The 22,139-nt window shown below is 50.0% G+C and overlaps 1 protein-coding gene across 3 annotated transcripts in view; it reads right to left on the bottom strand.

Annotated features, from left to right (window-relative positions):
• Positions 1–22,139, bottom strand: part of Cabin1 (calcineurin binding protein 1) — a 111,010-nt gene that overhangs the window by 55,257 nt on the left and 33,614 nt on the right. For 2 of the 3 annotated variants that reach the window (XM_040732462.1, XM_040732463.1), the window contains exons 20-26: positions 21,359–21,520; positions 20,110–20,316; positions 19,778–19,923; positions 16,417–16,678; positions 11,630–11,890; positions 9,563–9,714; positions 8,252–8,430 (exon numbers count right to left, since the gene is read on the bottom strand). In XM_040732462.1, the coding sequence (XP_040588396.1) occupies positions 8,252–8,430; positions 9,563–9,714; positions 11,630–11,890; positions 16,417–16,678; positions 19,778–19,923; positions 20,110–20,316; positions 21,359–21,520 (1,369 nt within the window). The remainder of the gene's footprint in view (positions 1–8,251; positions 8,431–9,562; positions 9,715–11,629; positions 11,891–16,416; positions 16,679–19,777; positions 19,924–20,109; positions 20,317–21,358; positions 21,521–22,139) is intronic. The other variant, XM_040732464.1, reaches the window with a different exon arrangement.

Here is a 22,139-nt window from a genome sequence, read left to right as displayed (position 1 = left end):
AGAGTTCAGGGCTCCACTTTCTCCTGCTCCTGCAGGTCTGGTGAGTATGAAATGGTGGGTGATTTAAAATACTCCTGATTATAAACTGCAAGAAGACACGCAAGTTCCACACCAAGAACCCAACTGTTCAGAAGGAAGTCAAGTTTCCCTTCTTTTGGAGCAACAGGGTAAAGAGAAATGAAAAGCTCTTAAAGAGTGATTTCAAGCCTGGTGTGGTGCTGCACATCTTTAACTCCAGTACTCAGGAGGCTGAGGTAGAATCTCTGACTCAAGGCCAGCCTAAGCTACCTGTCGGAATCCCATCTAAAAATAAACAAATAGGTTGCTTTAGTAGGGCATGCATACAGAGCCTCCCTTCTCCTCTCCTAGGGGGTCACATCTCAGGTTCAGTTGACTGAGGACCTTGGGGAGGCAAACACTCAAAGAAAACAGACAAGGTTTGCCAGGAGCACTACAGAATATGATAAAAACGCCCTCTTCCTGCCACCAGCTGATGAACGGACAGCTCAGGGGCTGAGTGAAATGGGGCAGAGATGACAAGAGAGTCTAGCAGTTCTCCCAGAACACAGGGCCAGCCTTAGAGTCTGAAGTTGGATCAGTTGCTGGGGAGTAACAAGGAGAACTGTGTGTGAAGCCTGGGCAGCCTCTCCTCCTGAGCAGAAAGCCTTGCCCCTGAGGCTTGCCAGGGGGGCAGAGAGAAAAAGGATGCTACTGACCAGTTTCCTCCTGACTTCCAGAAGGCCCTCTGCAAGGGTGTCTTCTCAGGACACCAGGCGTATAGCCAAGCAAGGAAGGGCCAGTGCACTGAAGGAGGCCAGGAGTTGGGGAGACTTCTGGCAGATCCAGGTCAGCTTCCTTTTGGGTGGGGCTCCCACTCATCACTTTGTGCCTTTGGGGAGGGGCTTACTCTCACCTCCCTGGCGAATACAACATCTCTTTCCGGGGTAGCTGAATGCAACTTGGTCCCAACATCCACAATGCATGGCTCAGACACGCTGGACAAAGAAACCAGGGATTGTCCTTCTTCCTCTACACAGCTGTCCCTGGGCTCTGCAGACCTTACCTGGGATCTTGTAGCTGAGGGTCCTAGAGAGGCTGATCCTAAGCACTCAGAGGCCTTGGTGTGGCCTGAGTGGGGGCTTGGCTAATGCTACTAAAGCCAAGACTACTCTCCTCGCGGCTTACAGAGGGCCATGTGTATACCCTGTCTCAGCCACCAGCTCCATCTCTGAGGGGGTCCTGGGATGGAGACTGCAGGGTAGCTTGGACTTGAGACAAAGCAAGAAGTCTACAGAAAGCCCTTTGACTTAGGAATATCAAGATTCAGTCCTGGGACTGGAGAGATGTCTCAGCACTGACTGCTCTGCTAAAAGATGTAGGTTGGATTCCCCCATGGAGGCTCATAGCTGTCTGTAACTCCAGTCCCAGGGGATCCAACATTCTTTCTGACCTTCCTGGGCACCAGGTACATGCATGGTACACAGACATAAATTCAGGCAAAATAACCATACACATACAAATAGATTTTTTAAAATGCAGTCAAAGTTACCATCAGGTTGGGTGACACAAATGGAACCTCTAGGGACCACACACAGTTCAGTTCTGCCTGAGTCTCAGAAGCTGGACTGTATTTTTCTGAAGAAGCTGCTTGGTGGCCAACAGGAAAGATGATTGACACCAGAAGCTGGCTGCAGGCTGGCCCTGAACTTTTCTGAACGTTCTTTTTTTCACAGTAATGAATGTTGGGGCAAGGTTAGAGATATCTGAGTCTCTTACTCATACAAAGGCGCAGGAACCACTCCAGTCTGTCCTCTCTGAATCCTGAGGACACTACAGCTGCCCGGCGTCTGTCGACGAGGCCCTGATACCCTCCACCTTGGACAGGATCCAAAGGAATGACAGTCCACCATAAAGAGAGAAAGTGGTGGGCTTGGTGACAGAGAGGCAGCCTGTCCCATCTGCTGTTGAGTCTTTCTTCACCCAGGTTTAACTATCTCAATACCACAGAATGCCCCAGGTAGCCTGAGAGATTTTGCTTATGAGATATAAGTTTGCAGAATCTCCTTCAACGTGTTTGTGCCACTTGCCCAGCATAAGACTGACAACAGCTCCTGCTTACTCCCCTTAGGCCAATGAGCATGCGGAAAGACATGTGACCACGCGGTCAGACCGCAGTGGTGCTAACCAATGAACCTAAAGAGATCGGAATGTCTGCTAGTCAGAAAACAAAGTTTCTAAAAACCACACGCTCAAGTAGAATCAACATTCTGAGAAATTTTCAGCTAGGCAAAATCTATTCCAGCTCGTTTTTGCTAGTCAGCTACCAGGAAAGGATGGGTCCACCAGGAATTGGGCTGGCCATGGGAAACAGAGGCGCCCACAGCAGGCTGAGGAGACGCAAAGGCACCAAAACGAGACACCAGAAACAGAAGTCCTGAGAGAAGCAAGCAGCGGGTGGGCGGCATGGGGAAGCAGGTTGCACTCCTACCCTGTCAGCCTGTTTTCCTGGGTCAGCGAAGCAATGCCGGAAACGTCGAGCTCCACCTTGCTCAGAGAATGGTGCTGGTAGTTTGATATTCACAGGAAGGAAAACATGGCTCTTCTGTTTTTCTCACTCTGTATCTCTTGTCAGAGGAGATACTGGCCAGAAAGAACTCAACAGGCTTCCCACATTCCTAAGGCTAGTGAGCAGTGCGCTCTGAACTCAGTCGCCTAGAAAAGAGGACACCAGGACAGCTGGCGGCACACAGCTAGCAAGTGTGTTTCCCAGGTGGCACGGTCTATCTGATGGGATTGGCAAAAGTCATAAAGCCAGCACAGCTGCTTGACCAAGATCCAGCAAACCCGAGCCACATGTTTGCTGGGGGGTAATATCTGTGTAACTTGGGGATATTAGGTTAATGGGAAATTCCTTAAGAATCATTTGTGTGCCTTCTCCCAGGAAGGCTGCTTGTAAGTTTTCCAGAAAAGTCCTGAACACACTGCCTTCCTGAGTAGGGGATATCCTTATCCACTTGAAGTCCTGAACACACACACTGCCCTCCTGAGTTTAGGGGATATCCTTATCTACTTGAAGGTATTCCTCATGCCCTGGAAGTTGTGACGCACATAAAAGAAGCCAGAGATCGCCTGATGAGGCTGAGACATTCTTGAACATCTGCTCCATAGTTACTCAGGAACAAGATAATCAGGACAAAGTACAAGCCTCTTCCCACTATACACTCAGGTGGTTATGTGGCATACACAACAAAGTTAGATTGGCTGCGGTTACCTCTGCCCTACACAGGGACTTACACCGATGAGCAAAGAATGGTGTGGAAAGATGACAGTCGAATGAGGGGTCAGGATTTCCCTTGCTTAGAAAAGTTAACCTGCGCAGAGCCACCATGATGATATATGACCAAGGAATAAAAGAATACCAGGATTAGACATATAAATTCTAGATATATAAAATGTAACATTGTATCATGCCGGAAATTGAACAATGACTATAGCAGCTTTAGCCTGAGGATTTTTCTTCAGCCCTCTGACCATGGCCATCTGCTCAGGCTGGCTTGGAGATATTCTTTCTTTCTAGCGCTCTTGAAACCAGAAAAGCTGCCTAGTAGTTGGGTTATGGGGTTGATGAGTAAAAATGATTGTAAAAGAAAACTTTGTTTTGTCCGAAAACAAAAAAGACGTGATCTCTGTTTTGGAGCAATACAAATGTATCCCTGCTTACTGAATTCTGTACAAATAAACACTCAGACTGCAAATCAGTCAGGCTACAAGATTCTCCAATGACCAATGGCCTGACTCAATAAAAGACAAGGAGAATCTGTCTGGAGCCAAGGTAAGAGCCCCTGTGGCCCTGCCCCTCTGCTGCTTGCACAAAAGAGTCCCACCTCTTGGAGCCCAGCTGCTCTCCCAAGTTCTTTCCCCACAACATCCTGTTGAGCCCACCCTGACCACCCAGAAACTAGACACTGCAGGGCTCTCTAACCCACATTCTCTTTGCCCACCCCCAAATGTCCCTCAGTGCCCTGCAGACTTATAGTCACCCTATTCACAAACCCCAGAGACCCAACCACTGTCTCAAGGTACCACCTAGGGACATGTGGGTCCAACCACAGCAGGGCTCAGGGCACTCTCATCCTGACTTTCCCCATGGTGCCCTCTTCCATTCCTAGCACAGAGCAGGAGCTGCTGAACTGCCATCATCAACAATGGCCTGAAAGAGGCTCTCAGGAAGGTTAAGGATAAGACGGGGGCTGGAGAGATGGCTCAGAGGTTAAGAGCACTAGTTGCTCTTCCAGAGAACCTGAGTTCAAGTCCCAGCAACCACATGGTGGTTCACAGCCATCTATAGAGAGATCTGGTACCCTCTTCTGGTCTGCTGGGATACATGCAGACAGAACACCATCCACACAATCAATAAATAAATAAATAAACAAACCGTTAGAAAAAGGAAAAGAGAAAAAAGAATAAGACATGGAAGCAGAAAGGAAGTGACTGGCTCTGTCCCCAATCACATGAGTTCCCCTGGAACTCTCCCATTTTGGTCAGGTCCATTTACAGGAACACGGAGCTCCAACAAAAGCCGACCTACCCTTCTCCCTAAGAAGACAGGGTGAAGATCGGGTTCAGAACTGACTCGAGTCATTTGAAGCCCTGGCCCTTAGTAGTCAGGGTCACCTCAGTTTTGGCTACTGTGCCCAATCTTCAGTTTTACACTTGTCCTCCACGTGAAGGGAATTTGGTATCTTAAGAGTCTGGTGCCTTTTTGTTGTTGTTTTAAGAAAGAATGAGCAATGGAAATACAGGCCTGAACTACCTGTCAGGCAGGGAGACAGGAGAACTGCGGGAGAGAGGCTACCAGTGCCTCTGTATCAGGCCAGAGCTGGGAAAATGGGCAGTTGGCAGAAGCCAAGCACATCAAACACACATTCTCAAAATCACAGGACCGGCAGACATGAAGGTGCTCCTGGTCACAGGGGAAGCAGGGAGCCGGACTGAGGGCTGAGCATGCGGTCGGCACTGTTCCCTGAAGCGAGCCGTGACAGGTGCAAGCAGAAAGACAAAGCCTGGAGAAGAGAGTGTGGGCAGGGTTAGGGGCAGCACGGGCAATATTGGTGGAGGCGGTGTGGGGTGAGCGTGAGGATGAAAACAAACAGCACACAACAGTGACAGGATGGTGGGTGAGGATGGACGGCTGTAAAGAGGGCTTGGTACCCTATATCCCTAGGAAGCCCGACCGACCCTCTACAACCTGCGGCACGGGGCTCCTTGGTGGCTCTGTCCTGCATCACCTGCAACCACGGATGCCAGCTCCCAACTGCCATTTGACACGTATGCATAGCAATCACTGGTTACAATGCCCTTTTTACTTCTCATGTCACTTTCCCTAGACGGGAAGTCTCAATATAAAGTATTTGGGCCAATTCCAGGAGATACATGGGAAGAAGTTAGTTGATGGGACAACAGCTGTATCATCTGGACACTCCCTCTCTACCTTTCTCTCTCCTCCTCTCCCTCTCTGTCTTAGTTTGGTCAGTCTAGGGTGCCCTTGTTACCTTGCTAAGGAGAGCTGGCTATTGTGGCCTCATATTCCAAAGCTTTCACTAAGTATAACAGACTACAAGAAATGTCCACCTCTAGTGCAGGCAACACAAGGTTGCAAGTCAGAACAGTTCAGACAGCGAAGCTGGGTCTTAGGAAGGAGCTGCATTTAAATGGCAAGCTACTTATATCCACCTGATGACAATCATTTGGCAGTGCCTACATGTCTTTGGATGCCACACTCCAGTTACAAAGTTGGGGTAGAAACCAAGACTGATGACATACCCCAGGACCTGGGCCTCTCGCTCAATGTACCTACTTCACTGATGACCTGAAGAACTGCGTCTAGCAAGAGGCCAGGCTGTGCAAATACTTTTATACCCTTGAGCAACCCAAAACAGGCCCATGTCTCAGGAAGCTGAGCTGGTAAGCAAGGGAGCCAGGCTGGAATTCAGGTCTCGACTCCAGGCCTCTACTGCCCTTGCCCCTCCATCTGACCTCTAACAACTCCCTAGTCAAAGTGGCACTGGGCTGCACTGGGTGGGTGGCTGTGACTAAAGAGGGAGCATTCGTACCTCTATCCCCAGTCAGATCACGAAGCAGAGTAGCAGTGGGCAGTGTGGCTTCAAGCTACCACAAACGCCTTGACTTGCAACCTGCTTGCTGCTCCCTAAGGTCTAGACCTTTCCCTAGGAGCCAGAGAAACTGACGAAAAGGGCACTACATCATCTGAAGAGTATCGCTATTTTAGGGCTCTGGTTATTTTCCTGTTACAGACATTTCTTTAGGAATGCAGGAGGTAAAGAGGCTGGGGGGCTCTAAAGACATGCTTCACTACACATTGGGACTGGACAAAGAGGGTGTGGGAACACAGTGGCTTCAGTTAACAGGAATAATTCTGAAACCATTGGAAGTATATCTGAACTTACTTATTCTGCAGACTTCTAGAAGAAATAATTAGGTTGCCACCATAAACACACCACACCCAGCACCCAGTTCCTGGCCTCTGCAGCAGCCCCCTAAAGGCTCTCTGGTCACACATGTGCCTGTATGGCTTAGCAAGGCCATCAGTGCCAAGTGATGACATGGTTTCCTCTGAGGCACTCCTGCCTCCCTCCTCTTGCTCTTCAAAGCATAATTAACCCTGTGGGCTGATAGCCAAGCCCATGGTACCTGCAATCTGGGCTAGACAGGGGGCCGCAGAACTGGTACCGGTCCTCCCTGGTCCAGAAGCACATGACAGGGTCCCATAGCACAAACCACTGAAAAAGGAAGTCCTCTCTCCCCAGGACTTTGGCATGGTGTCTGAATCCTCACCAGAAGTATCTAGCAGAAACTCACAGGGCACAGATCTACTTCTACTGTGTTTTCTCAGTATCTTCAATAGTCATGGATTGGAAAGTAGGGTTCTCCTGATTAACCTGACCTAACTAAGAAGGGTAAGAGGCTCTTACGTAGAGAGATCTGCTGAGCTGGAGACTGGAGGACCCCGGGGTCAGTTCCTCTCATCTCTGCTCTGGAGAGCTGTAAACACAGGGACTTATCAAAGACAACCCAGTGGGAGTGGCAGAGACACAGTGCACACACAGACCCCAGCCTCTCCTCAACACACAGATGCAGGCCTAAGTCAAACCGGCGAGGGGATGCTCAAGGGTGCTATTCTAGGCAACCACCAAACGCCAGCCCCAGAGGAGAGGAGCCCTGGCCACTGTGTCATCCTTCCCTGGAGCTTTTCTGAAACTCATTTCAGTGCAGTGAGCAGGAACAGACGCCCATGCTCTCCAGGAATCTGCATACCAGGCAGGCCTGGGCAGGGTGGGAGCCAAGGCAATGTAGTTCTGTCCTCTCAGCTCCCTGCTTGACCTCAAAGTGACATGGGAAGAGCCCTGGTGCCAATCTTAGCCACCCAGGAGTGTCCATCACCATCCTGGAAGGCTGAGCAAGGCCTGTTTGCCCACAGCCAGATGAGATGAGTGACATGGAGTGACAGTACCTTTCAGCATTATTTCCACCTCTCTAACAGCCACTTCAGTGACCCTCTAAGTCCATCAATTTGCTGACCCCAAGTACCCTGTCACCAGCTTGTTACTGTACAGGTGAGAAATGAACACAATAAGCTACAGGCCAGCATGCAAGCCTCCTAGTGTTAGTAAGGAATGTGACTGAATAGTCGCCACCTGCCTCATCCCACGTGGTAGAGCCTTACAAACGGGCCTAGCTGACCCCATCAGCATCCTGTCTGGATGCCCAAGCATGGCAGATTTAGAATTGGTTATGGCCCGCCTACAATCACCAAAGGACAGAGGGCCACAACAATATGCTGCAGTTGGACACAGACCACATGGAGCTGACAGTGCCAAGAATCATTCCCGGCGGCGGCCTATGGGGTCTTTCAAATGTCATTCAAAGAAGATGTTGGCATCCCTGTTTTGCACGTAGGAAAATGTGAGCTCAAAAGCAAGTTGCCTCAGTCAGACCTGCTCCTCCCCTGCCTCCCAAGTGGGCAAGTAGCAGATGGCGACTCTGAGCATGTCTCGGAAGCACAAGAAGCATCGTGAATCCATGAGGTAAATGAGCAGCCGCAACATTGCCCGTGTCACTCCAGACCCAACACCCCCCTCACCAAAACAGAGCGACAAATGAAGTCGCTCGAGCACCCTCCCCACAAACTGGCGTGCCACCCTGGGCACAGTAGGGAGAACAGGCACTATACCGTCCGGCGTCGCCTGCTGATGGGGTTTTTTACATTTGACGTAATCGTGGTCAATCGGAGTGGCTGTGTAAGGTGGGGATGTCAGACCTGGGCCAGAGGAGGAGGGGAGGGAGGCTCCGGGGCCCGGCAGTGTCCCAGCTGAAGAGTGGGAGTCCTCATCCACCAGGCAGGCCTTCTCCCTGTGGGGCAGAGGCGCACATCAAAGTCCACATCAGATGAAACGCACGCACACGCACGGCTACGCGTCAGCACCCTCCCCAGGGGCTGCTGCTCCACATACCTTCAGTGGTCCCTGTCCCGTCTAACTACCGCTCCAGGGAGGACTTCCTCCATACCACCCCATAGCTTCCAGCCTCTAACTGCATGTTGGCCAGCCTGTCTGGCCAGGCTCTAACAGGCACACGGTCTCTGGCTCAGGCGACCTTTCAGGGGACATGACAAGCACTGCCTCATGCACATCAAATCAACCCTTTCTGCACAAACAAACGAGTACACTCTGTGTACCAGGGCTCCTGCTACAGCACTGCTAAGTGGGGGACAGCAGAAACAGCCTTCATAGTTGTGGAGATAATCACATAAAACACAGAACTTCCATGCTATTAGCAGCAGGTATGAGGCAGGGGAAGTGCCAAGCAGAGCAGCACAGATGGTGTCCCAGACCCACTGTTGAAGGAAAGAGCAAACTAGAATGACACCTTCAGTTGTTCTTTTCTTTGCTGAAGACTGAGAAGAATTTTTACTGGAGTTTGAGAGAGGAAGAAAAATCAGAGCCAGCAGGTTTCTCATTTGGGTCCTGCATAACCCTATGCCAGGTGGGGCCTCAGAGACGGGGTGAGCAGAGTGGAGCCGTGAGGTGGAAACACCTCAGTACAAAGTGTCTGGCCCCTAGACAACTTGTGTCAGGGGAAGAGTGGTCAGTCCCCGGGCAACTGAGACCCTGCCAGCGTCCTGCTTCCTTCCAGGCTCTCTCGGTACTCATGGGCACTCCACAGAACAGGCCACACACTGGGCATGCCACACACTGGCCATACCTCAGAGGTCACCCAGCTGGAGTCTTGGGTAAGAGGAAAAAGCAAAACTTAATATTTATCTACATAGAACAAAGCTTTGTTCCACTGGAGCAGGAGAGAGGGGCTGGCTTCTCCCTAGGACTCAGCCAATGCCACAGAGTAAAGAGAACAGGGACAGTAGATTTAACAGAAATGGGTTGGCCCTGCGACCAGACTCTGAGGTCCAGTTTATCCAGCAGCCCTCCTCTAAAACTGCCCTACAGAAGATGAGCCACCCAGGTCGCTGCAAGCTAGTACTCACTTTTCAGACGCTTTGGGTGTATTCTTCTCCTCGCCCCTGGCAAAAGGTCCTTCTGCTGCCTCCTTCATAAAGCTGACCAGGACCTCTGCACCAACCCCAGAGTCAGGTTTGCCCAGGAGCTTCAGGATGGAAGCATGGAGCCGGAAGTACACCTAGAACAATACCTTGGGCATAATAAGCAGCCTTCTCCAATCCAAGCCCTGTTTCACAGGTAAAGCAGCCAAACTGTAAACAGGTCGCTGTCCCAAGAGACAAACCACCGCACATTGCCTGTCTTCTTTAGCTTTTAACCGCCCCCCAGCACAAATAAACTTTGAAAATTAAAATGGGTACTGTCAACATTCTAACTTAAACATGCACCCAGTAATCCAAGCACATGGTGGTAGGATAATGATAGCAGCAGCCAGTGGGCACTGCCTCAGGATCTGATGTAGCCCAGGGTGGCCTAAATCCTGCTAGGTAGCAGAGAGTGGTCTGGAACTCTTGGATCCCTGTTCTCAACTTGCCAAGTGCAGTATTTTGTTGTTTGATCACAAAATTGGCAAGTATTAGAAGGAGGTTCTCAGCATGGCTAGAGGACCAACATGCTTGCCAGTGTCATTCTCCAGAGAAGCCGGATGCCACGGCCAGAACTGTAAGTAGTCTACAACTCCACCTCTAGCCCTTGGCCCCTGGAAACACTCCTAAGAGCTCTCTGACACATTCTCCAGAGAAGCCGGATGCCACGGTCAGAACTGTAAGTCTACAACTCCACCTCTAACCCTTGGCCCCTGGAAACACTCCTAAGAGCTCTCTGACACATTCTCCAGAGAAGCCGGATGCCACGGTCAGAACTGTAAGTCTACAACTCCACCTCTAACCCTTGGCCTCTGGAAACACTCCTAAGAGCTCTCTGACACAGGCTAGGGGAGCGTACTTCCTCACACTAACTATCCTGGCAAAGGTGAGCAAATGCTCTGAGCAAATGGAAGGTACGGGCAGGCAGGAGAGCTTTCTATACATCCTAGCACATCCTGTCCAATGAAAACAGGAGCCGCAAAAGCCTAGGACAGTGTTCCTACCCCCACAGTAACAGGGAAACACACCTAGACCTTCAAGAACATAGCTAGACCATTAGAACAGATTATGGGGTGGGGGACACCAGGGTCATTACAGACTTTCCATGTTTTATATTCTTGAGAACTTTATGACTCTCTTTAAAAAACAAATGAATACATATAAAATTTATAATGCGGGTGAAACAACAACAACAAAAACCTGTGCCCACAGAAGCAGGAAAACAAGAAATAGATTCTGCCCTAATTCTAGGACGTGCACCAGCCATGTGGGACGGGCTGAGGGTCGGCGCTCGCAGCCTCCGAAAGGGTAAAGCAACGATGGTCAGGGCCTTGGGAAGCTTTGAGTCCTAGCATGAGAAAAGCAGCACTAGATTTCCACTCATGTTCTTTGTTTCCTCGCCCCTAAGAGTGCTTGCTGGTCAGGACTGCTATCAACAATAGTGCGATCCTTCATCAAAAAAGATTCAAGAAATCCTAAAAGTGAATCCCGGCAATAAAGTACTGCTCTGGCTTTCCGCAGCAGTGGGAAAACACAACACAACACAACACAACACAACACAACACAACACAACACAACACTGTGTGATCAAGGGCAGCCAGCTATTATCCTGGCCTAACCCTCTAAGCTGGTGGGCCCGAGCACAAGTGGAAGCCTCACCTGGCCTTAGGTGCCTATCTGCATCTTAGGTACAAGAGTGACCACCCTCCTTCCGCCATGCAACAGGTCTGAATGCCTCTGCCACTACGGACGCAGCACTGCGTGGTCAGTTAGTGTGTGTACGCTGCAGAGGAAGCAGTTTCCTCAGAACCGAAAACAAAACCCTCATTCTCTCCAAAAGGATGGCAAGCACTCTCAGGGCAACAGAGAACAGGCTTCTTGAATTAAACTGAACATGAAACTGCTGAGGGGGTTGCAAGGGAGTCACTAGGCCTGTGAGCTCCATCTCCAGGGAGACAGAGCCAACAGACCCTCCTGCCCTGCCTCCCTACCCTGGGCCTGCAGTGTTACCTCCAGGGCTTCCATGGCCAGCTCGGGTGGGTTGTGGTAGTGGATCTTCTTAGGATAACGGGCAGCCTCCTCGTGCAAGTAGTGGCCAGCCTGCCGGTAGTGCAGCAGGTACACAGTTGGTGGCTGCTGCTGCTTCTCGGCCACCTTGCCCAGCATGTAGTGGATGAGCCATTCCTCCTCGTCGCCATCGCCCTCGCAGCGGGCTGCAGAGGTAAAACAGTGCCGGGCTGTCTCCAGCATGCTGTCGCGCCGATCCTCCATCTATAACAAGATCACAAGCCTGCAGACTAGCCTTAGGTGCAATACCTGCGCCTGCCCAGGGATCATGGCTTTCTTGGATGAATGAAGCCAGCTGACTTGTTCAGACTTAAGTTCTTCTCAGCGAACCTGAGACCCAGAACTGTCGTCATCATTTTTTAGCTGCAGACAACGAAATGTGGAGCTGAGGAGTTCCTTAAAAGCATGCAAGGTCCAGAGCTGGACTTAAACTCAGGCCATTTCTCATCAACTCAGAGATCCTTTCTTTTAGATTCTTCCCATAGCACCTAACAGTAAAGTTTATGAAGTTCCTATTGATCTCTCTCTAGGGTCCCAACTATAGCCTGTGTGGTGCCCATCATCCACCAACATAAAGAGGAAGAAGGCTGATGCGACTATGCCTTTATAGAACTTAAAAAAACCAGGCATCCTTTACAGTGTGAAGCCTCCAACTGCAGGGAGTGAGTACCTCGCTCCCACCCTCTCAGTGGGGCCGGCTCACAGAGCTAAGGAGGAACCCAGGCAGCACTTGCCCCACAGCACTGGAGAGAACCACACCTGGTACGCTATCCCCAACTGGCAGCATTGGAGAGTGTGAGCCTCTGGGGTAAAACAGCTTCCTGCCTTCACTAACCCTTTCAGAGAGACACACTGCAGATTCCTGGGTCCCATACAAGACCCTCTGACTTGAGTGTGTATTTAGCCAGAGACTCTGGCCACCCTTTTACAAAGGCCAGCAACAGCCATGATGGAAGGTCAATTTGCAAGAGGCCTTACAACTTAGTTGCTTTTTTTCCACGTCTTGGCAGCAGCCAAGCATAGTTCCTTTATTCAGGAACTCCCAGGCTGGGGACAGAATGGAGAGTGCTGTACTTTGGGCACTCCAGGTCTCTGGCCCCTCTTCACTGTGCCCTGGCTCGAGGCAGGGAGGCTGTAGCCTCTCCCCAGCTCACCTCAGAGCCCAGAGTGCAAATGTACACATGCACATAGGCGAGCTGGGGGAGGGGTGCACAAGCGCCAGTCTCAGACAGGGAGCAGCTGCGCATGCTCTGTCCTACATGGCACCTGCCCTACCTATGTTTGCTCGGCAGAGGCTTACTTTTGTGAACATCCTACAGCCGTAGCTCACTTTGGGGGCCATGTGCTACCCAGACATTCTGTCAGTCATTCTCTAAAAAGAAACTGGGCACCTAGGAACTACAAACCCATCCCTGAATGAATTATAACAAAAAAGAATCACAGTACAGGGCCAACCATGGCACGGGGATTCTATCACATTGTCTGCCTGTGGCAAATCTGTCTAAGGTAAGAAGGCAGGAGCTTAAATGTACTTCTTCTGTTTGAACTGCTTAACAGCTGTGTGGCACTGCAATGTCCCTGTTTTTGCCAAGGCGAGCAGGTACAAGTCCACTCAGGAGGAAAAGGGACAGTCACCAGGAGTGCATGTCTAGAAGCTCTGCTACACAGCTCCATACTGGCTTGTCATCCTCAGAACAGAATGGATACCCTCCCTTCTTCATGAACTCCAGTCTCCCCATGTATTGGGTCCCTGTGCTCATGAAGTGGCTGAGGCAGGCATCATGACTGACCTCGCCCAATGCTGTTACTCCCCACCAAATCACTTGGTTAGGAAATTCTGGTCCCCAACTCTTTCCCCATGCCTTAGAACTGACATCATAGGGACTGTTTCCACTTCCCCACATCACCTGTGGCAAGTCTGTAGGCAAAAACTAAACAACACAACAAACATGTTCAACAGCCCATTTCTCAGACATGGTAAGTCCAGACACAGCTCAAACAACCAGGGACTGCATCTAAGGAAGCTGCCTCCCCAGAGGTGGAAAGAGTCTACGGAACACAGGGCAGTCCTACATGGCATGCCCCATGTGCCCCAGATAAGGAGGGCAAACCTCTCCCTTCCTCCAGGACTCCTGCATCCCCGGGCCTTCCGGTTGTCCTGATAGCCCAAGAGCAGTCTCAGGACCTCAGCTGCCTGGGGTAACAGTGGCCATCAGGCAAACACTGAGGTCTAAGTAGAAGGGAACCAGACCAGGGGCAAAGGTGGAGGGTGTCAAGTGCACCCCTGCCTGCGGGAGCTGTACAACAGGCGCAGAGAAGGTCCCTCCTTGCTCTCAGGACACGGATGTCCTGGAAAGTGTAAGTGGGAATCTCACCAGGATCAGAACAAGGAGATTAGGGAAGGGATCCTAAGATCCAGGCCACCTTACCTCAGTGTGTGTACACAGAGGATAATTGTGTTCCTAACGTTACAAGGCCACCCACGGAGTCAAGTTTTATGGTGGCCTCGGGAGGAGGGGGATCTGAGCCTATTGAAACACAAACAGAAGGTGGTAAGGAGGTTCTGTATGGTCAGCTACAACAAAGTCAGCTCACACAGTTTAAAGTGACCTGAGGAGAGCTCAACAGTGTAAGCTGAAGACAAAGGGAAGCCACACGCTACATTTAGTACAACAGTATCTAGACGGAAAGGAAAACTCTAGTAGGCAAATCCTTGATTCTTCTCAGACAAACCTCGTGTGTGTGTGTGTGTGTGTGTGTGTGTGTGTGTGTGTGTGTGTGTGTGTGTGTGTGTGTGTGTAAAAAGGTTTGGCTTCCCTTTGAGGTCTAGAAAGACACAAACTGATCAGTAGCGTCTAAAGAAGCTGATGTTTACTTGATAGCCCTGCAGCCACTTCTCTGCCCTGTTGTCAGGGTCCGCCCTGCAGAGCACTGGATGTTTGCCTTCTGTTAGCGGTGCACTGGAGCCTCTAACATATCCTCTGCCCCTGGTGTCGAGCCTGACCCTACGATGGCACATTTAAACCACTGGGGGAAAAAAATTAAGAAAATAATAAAGGAAAACACAACCACCCAGGAGCTTGCAAAAGCACAGCTTCTGTCTGAGGATCCCTGGAATTCCTTTTAACAAGCTCCACACCCATGCAAGAGATCCAGACAAGGATGGGAGTCGCTATTCCTACTCTTCTGTGGAGTTCATACAATCTGGGTATTGAAGGAAGGAATCTTTGGGACCAAATTGCTGAGAGTCTAGAACCCAGAGGCCAACTCCTGAACTGAGGAACTGTAGTGCTCTGAGCACTGAGGGAGAAGGTGATGTTACTGGGTGAGACCTCAAACAACAGGCAGCAGTAAAGCCCAGTCAGTGTTGCGTGCCCAGCCTGCCACACTCCCAGGCAAGTGTGACAGTCCTGAGTCTTTATGCATGAGGACTGAGAACTAACCCAGCTGGCCACTGCCTGAAAGACAATATTCTGAAAGGCACAGAAATGCAAAACCTGGGGGAAGGGAGGCAGTTCCCAAAGAGGCTTACAAAAGCAACTTGCTAAATTTAGGCCGCAAAGGTGAAAGGTGTGTGTCACATAATCATCCAACTGATAGAAAGTTGACTCCCAATGAGTCAACTTAATCTTTGTTCACTGAAGAAGAGCACATACTTGGCATTGTCAAAGTTCTAGTTATATAAGATTCAGGAGACATTTCACTATTAATTTTTTTCATAAAGCCCAATGACATCTTTTATTCACTAGTTGTTACAATAACTCAGTCCTCATTAAGTAGATTCACTTCATGACTTTTCCAGGGCTGAGGTCCTCAAACAGTAGCCTCCTTGTATTCATTGTAGATTGTTAGGGATGCGACTCAGATTATAAAACTGGCAATCTCTAGTGGTGAAATTTACTGTTGCATTCTTCATCGTGCTTTCCAATATCATCTGAAGAGTTCAAAGGCTCTGGGAGCCTGTTTGTCACTCTGTAGGGTCCTGGAGGCAGTAGGGACGCTGGCTCAAGGAGACAGCGCTTTCAGAGGACTGCAGTGGTGTGACTGCCAAGGGTCTCATTGGCCCTCCAGCAATGTCACAACACTGTTAGCAGTGCCATCATCTTGCCTGGGTTTTAATCACAGATGATCAATGCAAAACCTGAAACCAAGCACTGTCTACCTGACTGGCCAGCTCCTTCAACACCCTGCTCTCCTTTGAGACCTTTCTGAGCTGTGACATCTTGTTGCCCTGATGGCCTTACCTTGCTGGCATGACGGTAGCTCTGTGGCAGTGTGTGCTCACCAGGCACAGGACCTGGGTTGGATCCCCTACACCCTTTGCCCCTCCCTAAGCAAACCCCAAACATGTCAGCATGATTCCTTCATTGCCATAGGAAGGAAGCAATGGTGCTCTTTCTGAGCAGTGACTGCAGGTCAGATCCTGAGTCTTACCCTGGAGGAATGCTGCACATCAAGAAGCTGAAGACCCTAATGCCAGGTCAAGGATTTTACCATGGCCCCAAAGGGAGGAAGAGGAGCCTACTTCAGATGGCCAACATCTCTTCTTTACCACTTAACTACACTCAAGCTGATGACAGGCAATGCGGTCATAATAGTTAACCTCTGAAATTCCTGCCAACGTACTAGGTGCCCCGACCACTGACCAGGACACACAAAGAGCAGAAGGGACCCTAGGGCAGTCTAGCTAGACAGAGGATGGTGGACCCGTCTGCAGCACCCCTCCTCACCTGCTGTATAACCTCAGGAGGCAGCTCGGCTCTCCACTGCTTCAGTTGGCGGGAGGCAAACGAGTGTAAGGCATAGGACATGGTGCCATACTCAATCCACAAGGACAAATTAGAGCTGTCAATCTCAAGAGCCCTCCGGAAGCAGTTCAGAACCGGTGTGGCATGTTTCCAGATGGGTCCATCACTCTTCAGCTCATTTGAGTTCAGCTTGTCCTGAATTCGGCTGGCCCGGGCCAGAGCCATGCCTGCCCAGGAATCGAACCTAGGGTGGTGACAAAAGTACCAGCTAAAAACACTACTGTCCCAAGGACATGGCAGACACTACAACCCAGCAGTCAGACAGGCAATATGGAAAGAAGTTCTGCTCCCACACAACGGGCTTGGCTATTCCATAGTCAGGGTCATGACTTGATTCCTACATCATCGCATATATCTAAGAAGGCCTACCTATGAGAATGACGAATGGTGTGCTAAGAGACAAAATGTTTCTTCTATGTCCCTTAGCACTCTACAGGCACTCAATGGCAACTCTTCTAGATGGACTTTTGGCCTCTACTCCCAGCAGTAAAGGGTTGCCCGTGGCACTGCTCCAGTGGAAAGGAATGGGACACTCCAAAAGGCTTCACAAGAGGGGTCCAGCTGAGGCAACAAAGAGACTTCAGTGTCCTTTCTGCCTGAGGCTCACATTCTCACCAAGAAAGAGCTCAGGGAACAGAAAACCATTAGGCCCCAGCCACTCAATTTATTCCTATTGACTCTGGGACCCTATTTATTCTTTCAGCTCAGATACCAAGAGTAAATTGAACAAGATGACAAGTGATGGTTCTGAGATCACCTGAAAGAAGCTGAGGCAGGAACACACAAGACTCTGGGAGAAGATGAGTAGCCATGGAGACACCATACCAGGACCAAGGTGATTTCTGAGCTCCTGGAGAGCTGTTTTCTGAGTGCTAGTCCAGGAAACAGAAAACACATCAGCCAAAAGAGCCAGTGCTGCCCTCCTATATGCATCGGTTCAGCCCACCACACCTTTAATTCACAGTGTGGGCTTGCGCTGGCTAACTGCTGCCCACAACTCTCTGATAATCCCGAGAACGTAAGGAAAGAACTCCGAGAGGCTCAAAAGTGCTTTCAGTGCACTCCAACCAAAGATGACACCGTGTCCACAAAGGAGCAGGAAGACACCAAAGACTCAAAGGTGACAGAAGGACAGCAAGGATGAAGGCTTCACCCCGCCATGTGAGAGGCTTCTAAAGGTAGCCTCTCTTCCTCAGGGGCCTGGGGCACAAAGGCACCATTTCTTCCCTGGGAGCGCATGCCTGCAGAGACACCTGGGGCTCAGGGACCCCAGGGAGAAGTATCCAGAGTCTACATTCCGGGCTCTCATTTGTTCAGAACAGGCTGAGTCCTGGTGCCGGGCTCAGATCTGTTTCCTGCTCAAGCTCAACTAGGTCTTAGCCCCCCCCCCCTCCATTCCAAAATGCCTGTCTAATTTGGTATCTCTTCCAGTTGAGAAAAAAGCAGGAAAGCTCCATGAAAGGGAAGGAAAATGCCAGTCGATCCTCACAGGAACCTCTAACAGGGCAATCAGGACCCCACCGTCTACCCAGACTTCCAGTATGGGCTTCACCCCACTCAAAAGGCTTCAAGGAAGATTACAAATATCCAAACTTGTACTTCAACTAGTACCAAGGACTAGACGGAACTCCAGTCTCCACAGTATCTGCCTGTGGAGTTCAGCATAAAGGCAGCTCTAGGCCGAGAGCTGGCACAGGCTGACAAAACTCTTTCTTGTTTGTTTTTCGAGGCAAGATTTCTCTGTGTAACAGTTCTGGCTGTCCTGGAACTCACTCTGTAGACCAGGCTGGCCTCTAACTCACTGAGATCCACCTGCCTCTGCCTCCCACGTGCTGGGATTAAAGGTGTGTGCCACCGCCATCCGGCAACAAAACCCTTCCTACACTGAGGCCAGTCCTCAGTGGCGACATCTGGGCACACAGTGGGCTGGGTCTAACAGGTCGACAGCCTCGAAACAGATGGTGTATAGACTGGTGCAGTGGTTCTCAACCTGTGGCTTGTGAACCCTTTGGGAGTCGCATAACAGTAGCAAAATTATAGTTGTGAGGTAGCAACAAAATAACTTTATGGTTGGGAATCACCACAACAAGAGGTCACAGTGTTAGGAAGATCGAGAACCACTGAACTTGAGGGGGTCTAAAGTTGAGCCTTTAGAGTCCTCACTCATTGCCTGTGGGTCTGCAAGAGAGAGAAGCCATGCCAGGTGCCTGTCATCAACACTCACTTTTTATACGGGGAAGCAGGCGACAGCAATGTCATCCACAGCACAACCTCAGCCAGTGTAAGCACAGGTCTGTGCAATCACAACTGAAGTGGTGACCCCAAAGATAGCCAGGGCTTTACGCCCATGGCTGAGCACAAAGGGGCCTTCTGGGGTCCTTTCATACAGGTGATGCCTTACAAACCTGCTTCTCTATTCAGAGCCCCTTCTTCCCTGCCCAGCAGGCTTGTGGGAAGGTGGATTCTGTGGTTTCCTAGGGCAGGGCAGTTCTGTGCTCGTCCATGTCCAAGGGCAGCCACCACGGAAGCCCTAAGAACTTCTAGAGAGTTTGCCTGAAGGGCTTTGCCTCATTTGACCATGCCCAAAGCCTACCTTTCCAGACAGTCCCTTTAGTCAAGTGTACTGAGTATTATGAGTACAGCAGAGCCCTTCAGAATGTCTAGTTCTGAAAGTTCATGACATTACAAGCCGTGTGCACAGGGCTCCTACACATCATCAGGACAGACCTCTCTGCCAGTGATGGCACATCACAGCAAGGCAAAAACAAGCCTCGGGCTCAGCTTTCCTAGCATTCCTCTTTCCTCAGGTAGTTCATTTTATACATGTGTTTGCAGGTTATGTATGTATGCGCACCATGTGTGTGCCTGGGGCCCACAGAGGCCAGAAGGAAGTTAGATCCTGCAACTGGAATTACAGTGGCCATGTGGGTGCTCTTAACCACTGAACCATCTCTCATCTCTGGTACTCCCTCTTAACTCCCCACCCCAAATAACCCTAATAAAACAAATAACATACAGTTGTCCTGTTCCTGCTACCAGGACAGGAAGCAGCAAACGCCTCCTTGCACTGCACACCAGGACCCAAAAGGTCACCTTGTACCTTTGCTGACCCCAATACACCCCCAGAGGACCCTGGAAGAGAAACCTCTGTTTGAGAGTGCAGAGCCATTCCTTGTTCATTATCTTGCTACAGACAAGGAAAACTTTAAACCGGCTCACTGGAGAACTGGCTGAAGTAGCCAACAGGCTTGCTGGCGGCAGCCTGGCTCCACACATCACCCACCTGTTGGGGCAGATGCAAATATCGTGCATGTAGAACTTGATGGCTTTGGACTGCTCCTTGTTTTTGAAATGATAGTCAGCCAGGAGGTAGTAGAGCTCATTCACCACTGGAGGGGCGGGATCTGCCCCGTCTGGAAGGCAGGGTACCTGATGCAAGAGAGGGCAAGTTTAGGAGAAGAAAGAGATGGGGTCAAGTACGCAGGTGTAAACCATCTTCCTCTGGTCCCTAACAGGTGGTCCCTGTCTTCCTCTGGTCCCTAGCAGGTGGTGCTGAGCAGACAAGAAGCAGAGACTAAGGGGAAACCCCAGCACCCCATGCTCCCTGAGGCCCACCTCAGCTGAGGTTCCCTCAATGTAGGCAGAGACTTTGTCCATGCTCAGGGCTGGCTTCTCTGTGCGGGGCACGATGGCAGCAATTCTTTTCAGCAGGTTGGCCAAGTCAGCAGAGACAGTGCTGGTCTTGTAGCTATCAAATTCAGGTAGGGTCTTGGGCTTAAAATACTCAAACATAAATAGGGCATCCTCCCATATAAGATCCACCTGAAAAAAAGACAGATGCAGACTCATAGTACATGCAAGGTTAAGAAATAAGGAAAAGCTCCTCTCCAGGAGCACACTGTGCTCAGTGCAGTGAGGTCTCAGCTGGTGAACCAAAGCATGTTAAACACGAAGTTCTTAGTACTACTAGTCAAGAAATTTTTTTAATCTTATACTTACGTGTATATGTATATGCTACATATGTGCAAGTGTCCACGCAGGACAGAAGAGGGCATCAGATCTCCTGGAGAAGGAGTTAAAGGTGACAGCCACCTGTTATGAATGCTGGAAACCAAACGCAAGGCCTCTGCAAGACCGGCAAGTGTCCTTAGCTGTTGAGCCATCTCTCCACTCACCGCAATACCTGGATCTCATGTAGTCCAGGCGGGCCGTGAACTCACTATGAACTTCTAATGATTCTGCATCCACCTCCCGAGAGACGAAATCCAGGGCTTCATCTACACTAGGCAAACACTCTATCAACTGAATTACATCTCCTGCCTGAGAATGGCTTTTAGGACTCATGCTTGATTAGGTCTAGTCTCTAAAAAAACAAATGTTGGACTCTGAAGGTTATGACTGATGTGACTTTGCCAGATGAATGTGGGGGGGTAGGGGAGGGGCCAAGCATAACTGGGAAGCTTAGGCTCCATACCTCTGGGTTAGAGTAACGTGTTATCCTAAGGGGCCTATACTTTAAGGTATAGAATATCTAAGACTGGAGAATGGCTGATGATATTAGCCATGACATAATGTACCCAATAGTGCTCTGGAAAAAAACAAATCAAGAAGAAAAATATCTATGGAATTACGAGTGTAAACCAAACTGCAAATAAGCCCGGGAACAACAAAATGCCAGCCAGTGCTGCAATACAAATCAATATGAGTTACAGTTTGTAAGACAAGCGCTCGCTTCCCTTTGATCAACCACCACACCATTGTAGTGGGGCTCTGTGTAACAATCTGGTGTCCTGTAAGGAGCTCTCCTCTTCCTGAGAGCCCTGCCCCCCACTGCCCCGCCCATGGGCCTGGGCAGCAGGCTCACCTGCTGAGCCGAGTGTTCCTCCAGGTATCTGGCCTTGCTCTTCTTGCTGGGAAAGCTGTACAGGCAATAGAAGCACTGCTCCAAGGCCGTCTCCAGCTCCTCCTTGTAGGGGTGAGTGTCTTCAGAGGCAGATGCGGCAAGCTCCTTTTGGAGGACTTGCACCTATGGCAGGTGGGACGAGAGGCCTGAGGAAATGGGTCTACAGCCTTAGTCTCCCTCCCAGTCAGCAAGACCCCAAGGAGACCACCAGTTTACGGATTTCTTTAACCTGACATGGTAATACCCGGGGTCCCTGTGTGGCTAGATTCCAAAGACCTGCTTCCTAGGAAAGTCTTGTTATCTCTCCTGAACTGCTCTGGGTGGATCTGGCAGTAGACTCCTCCACAGCGTGTGACACTATGTCCAGGCAACATCTCCACCCATTTGCTAAGTGTGCGTTTATTGAGCAGCTTCTTTTATGAGGCAGTCTGACATAAACCCTACTTTTCAAAAGTTCAGATTCCAATGGATAAAATGGTGCTGAATACTTATAAACAACCAACTCTAAGTTCCACTACAGAAGAGGAAAATCTCCCTCCAATAAAACAGTACTGAGAATCAGACAGAATAAGAACATGTAACAAACCAGCTATATCTCTAGATGTGAAATGCTGTGACAATATTTATACCCAACTATTGATACATATACATTCCTTTCAAGCATCCATAAATTTCTGCCAAACTAAATAAAGTGTAAATTTATTTGTCTATTTATTTCTTTTTGCAGCAAGTATTTTACCCA

The sequence above is a fragment of the Mesocricetus auratus genome, unplaced genomic scaffold (assembly GCF_017639785.1).
Source record: "Mesocricetus auratus isolate SY011 unplaced genomic scaffold, BCM_Maur_2.0 Super-Scaffold_100027, whole genome shotgun sequence".
Taxonomy (NCBI): domain Eukaryota; kingdom Metazoa; phylum Chordata; class Mammalia; order Rodentia; family Cricetidae; genus Mesocricetus; species Mesocricetus auratus.
Note: the sequence above shows the minus strand (reverse complement) of the source record. Positions and strands in the feature narration are given on the sequence as shown.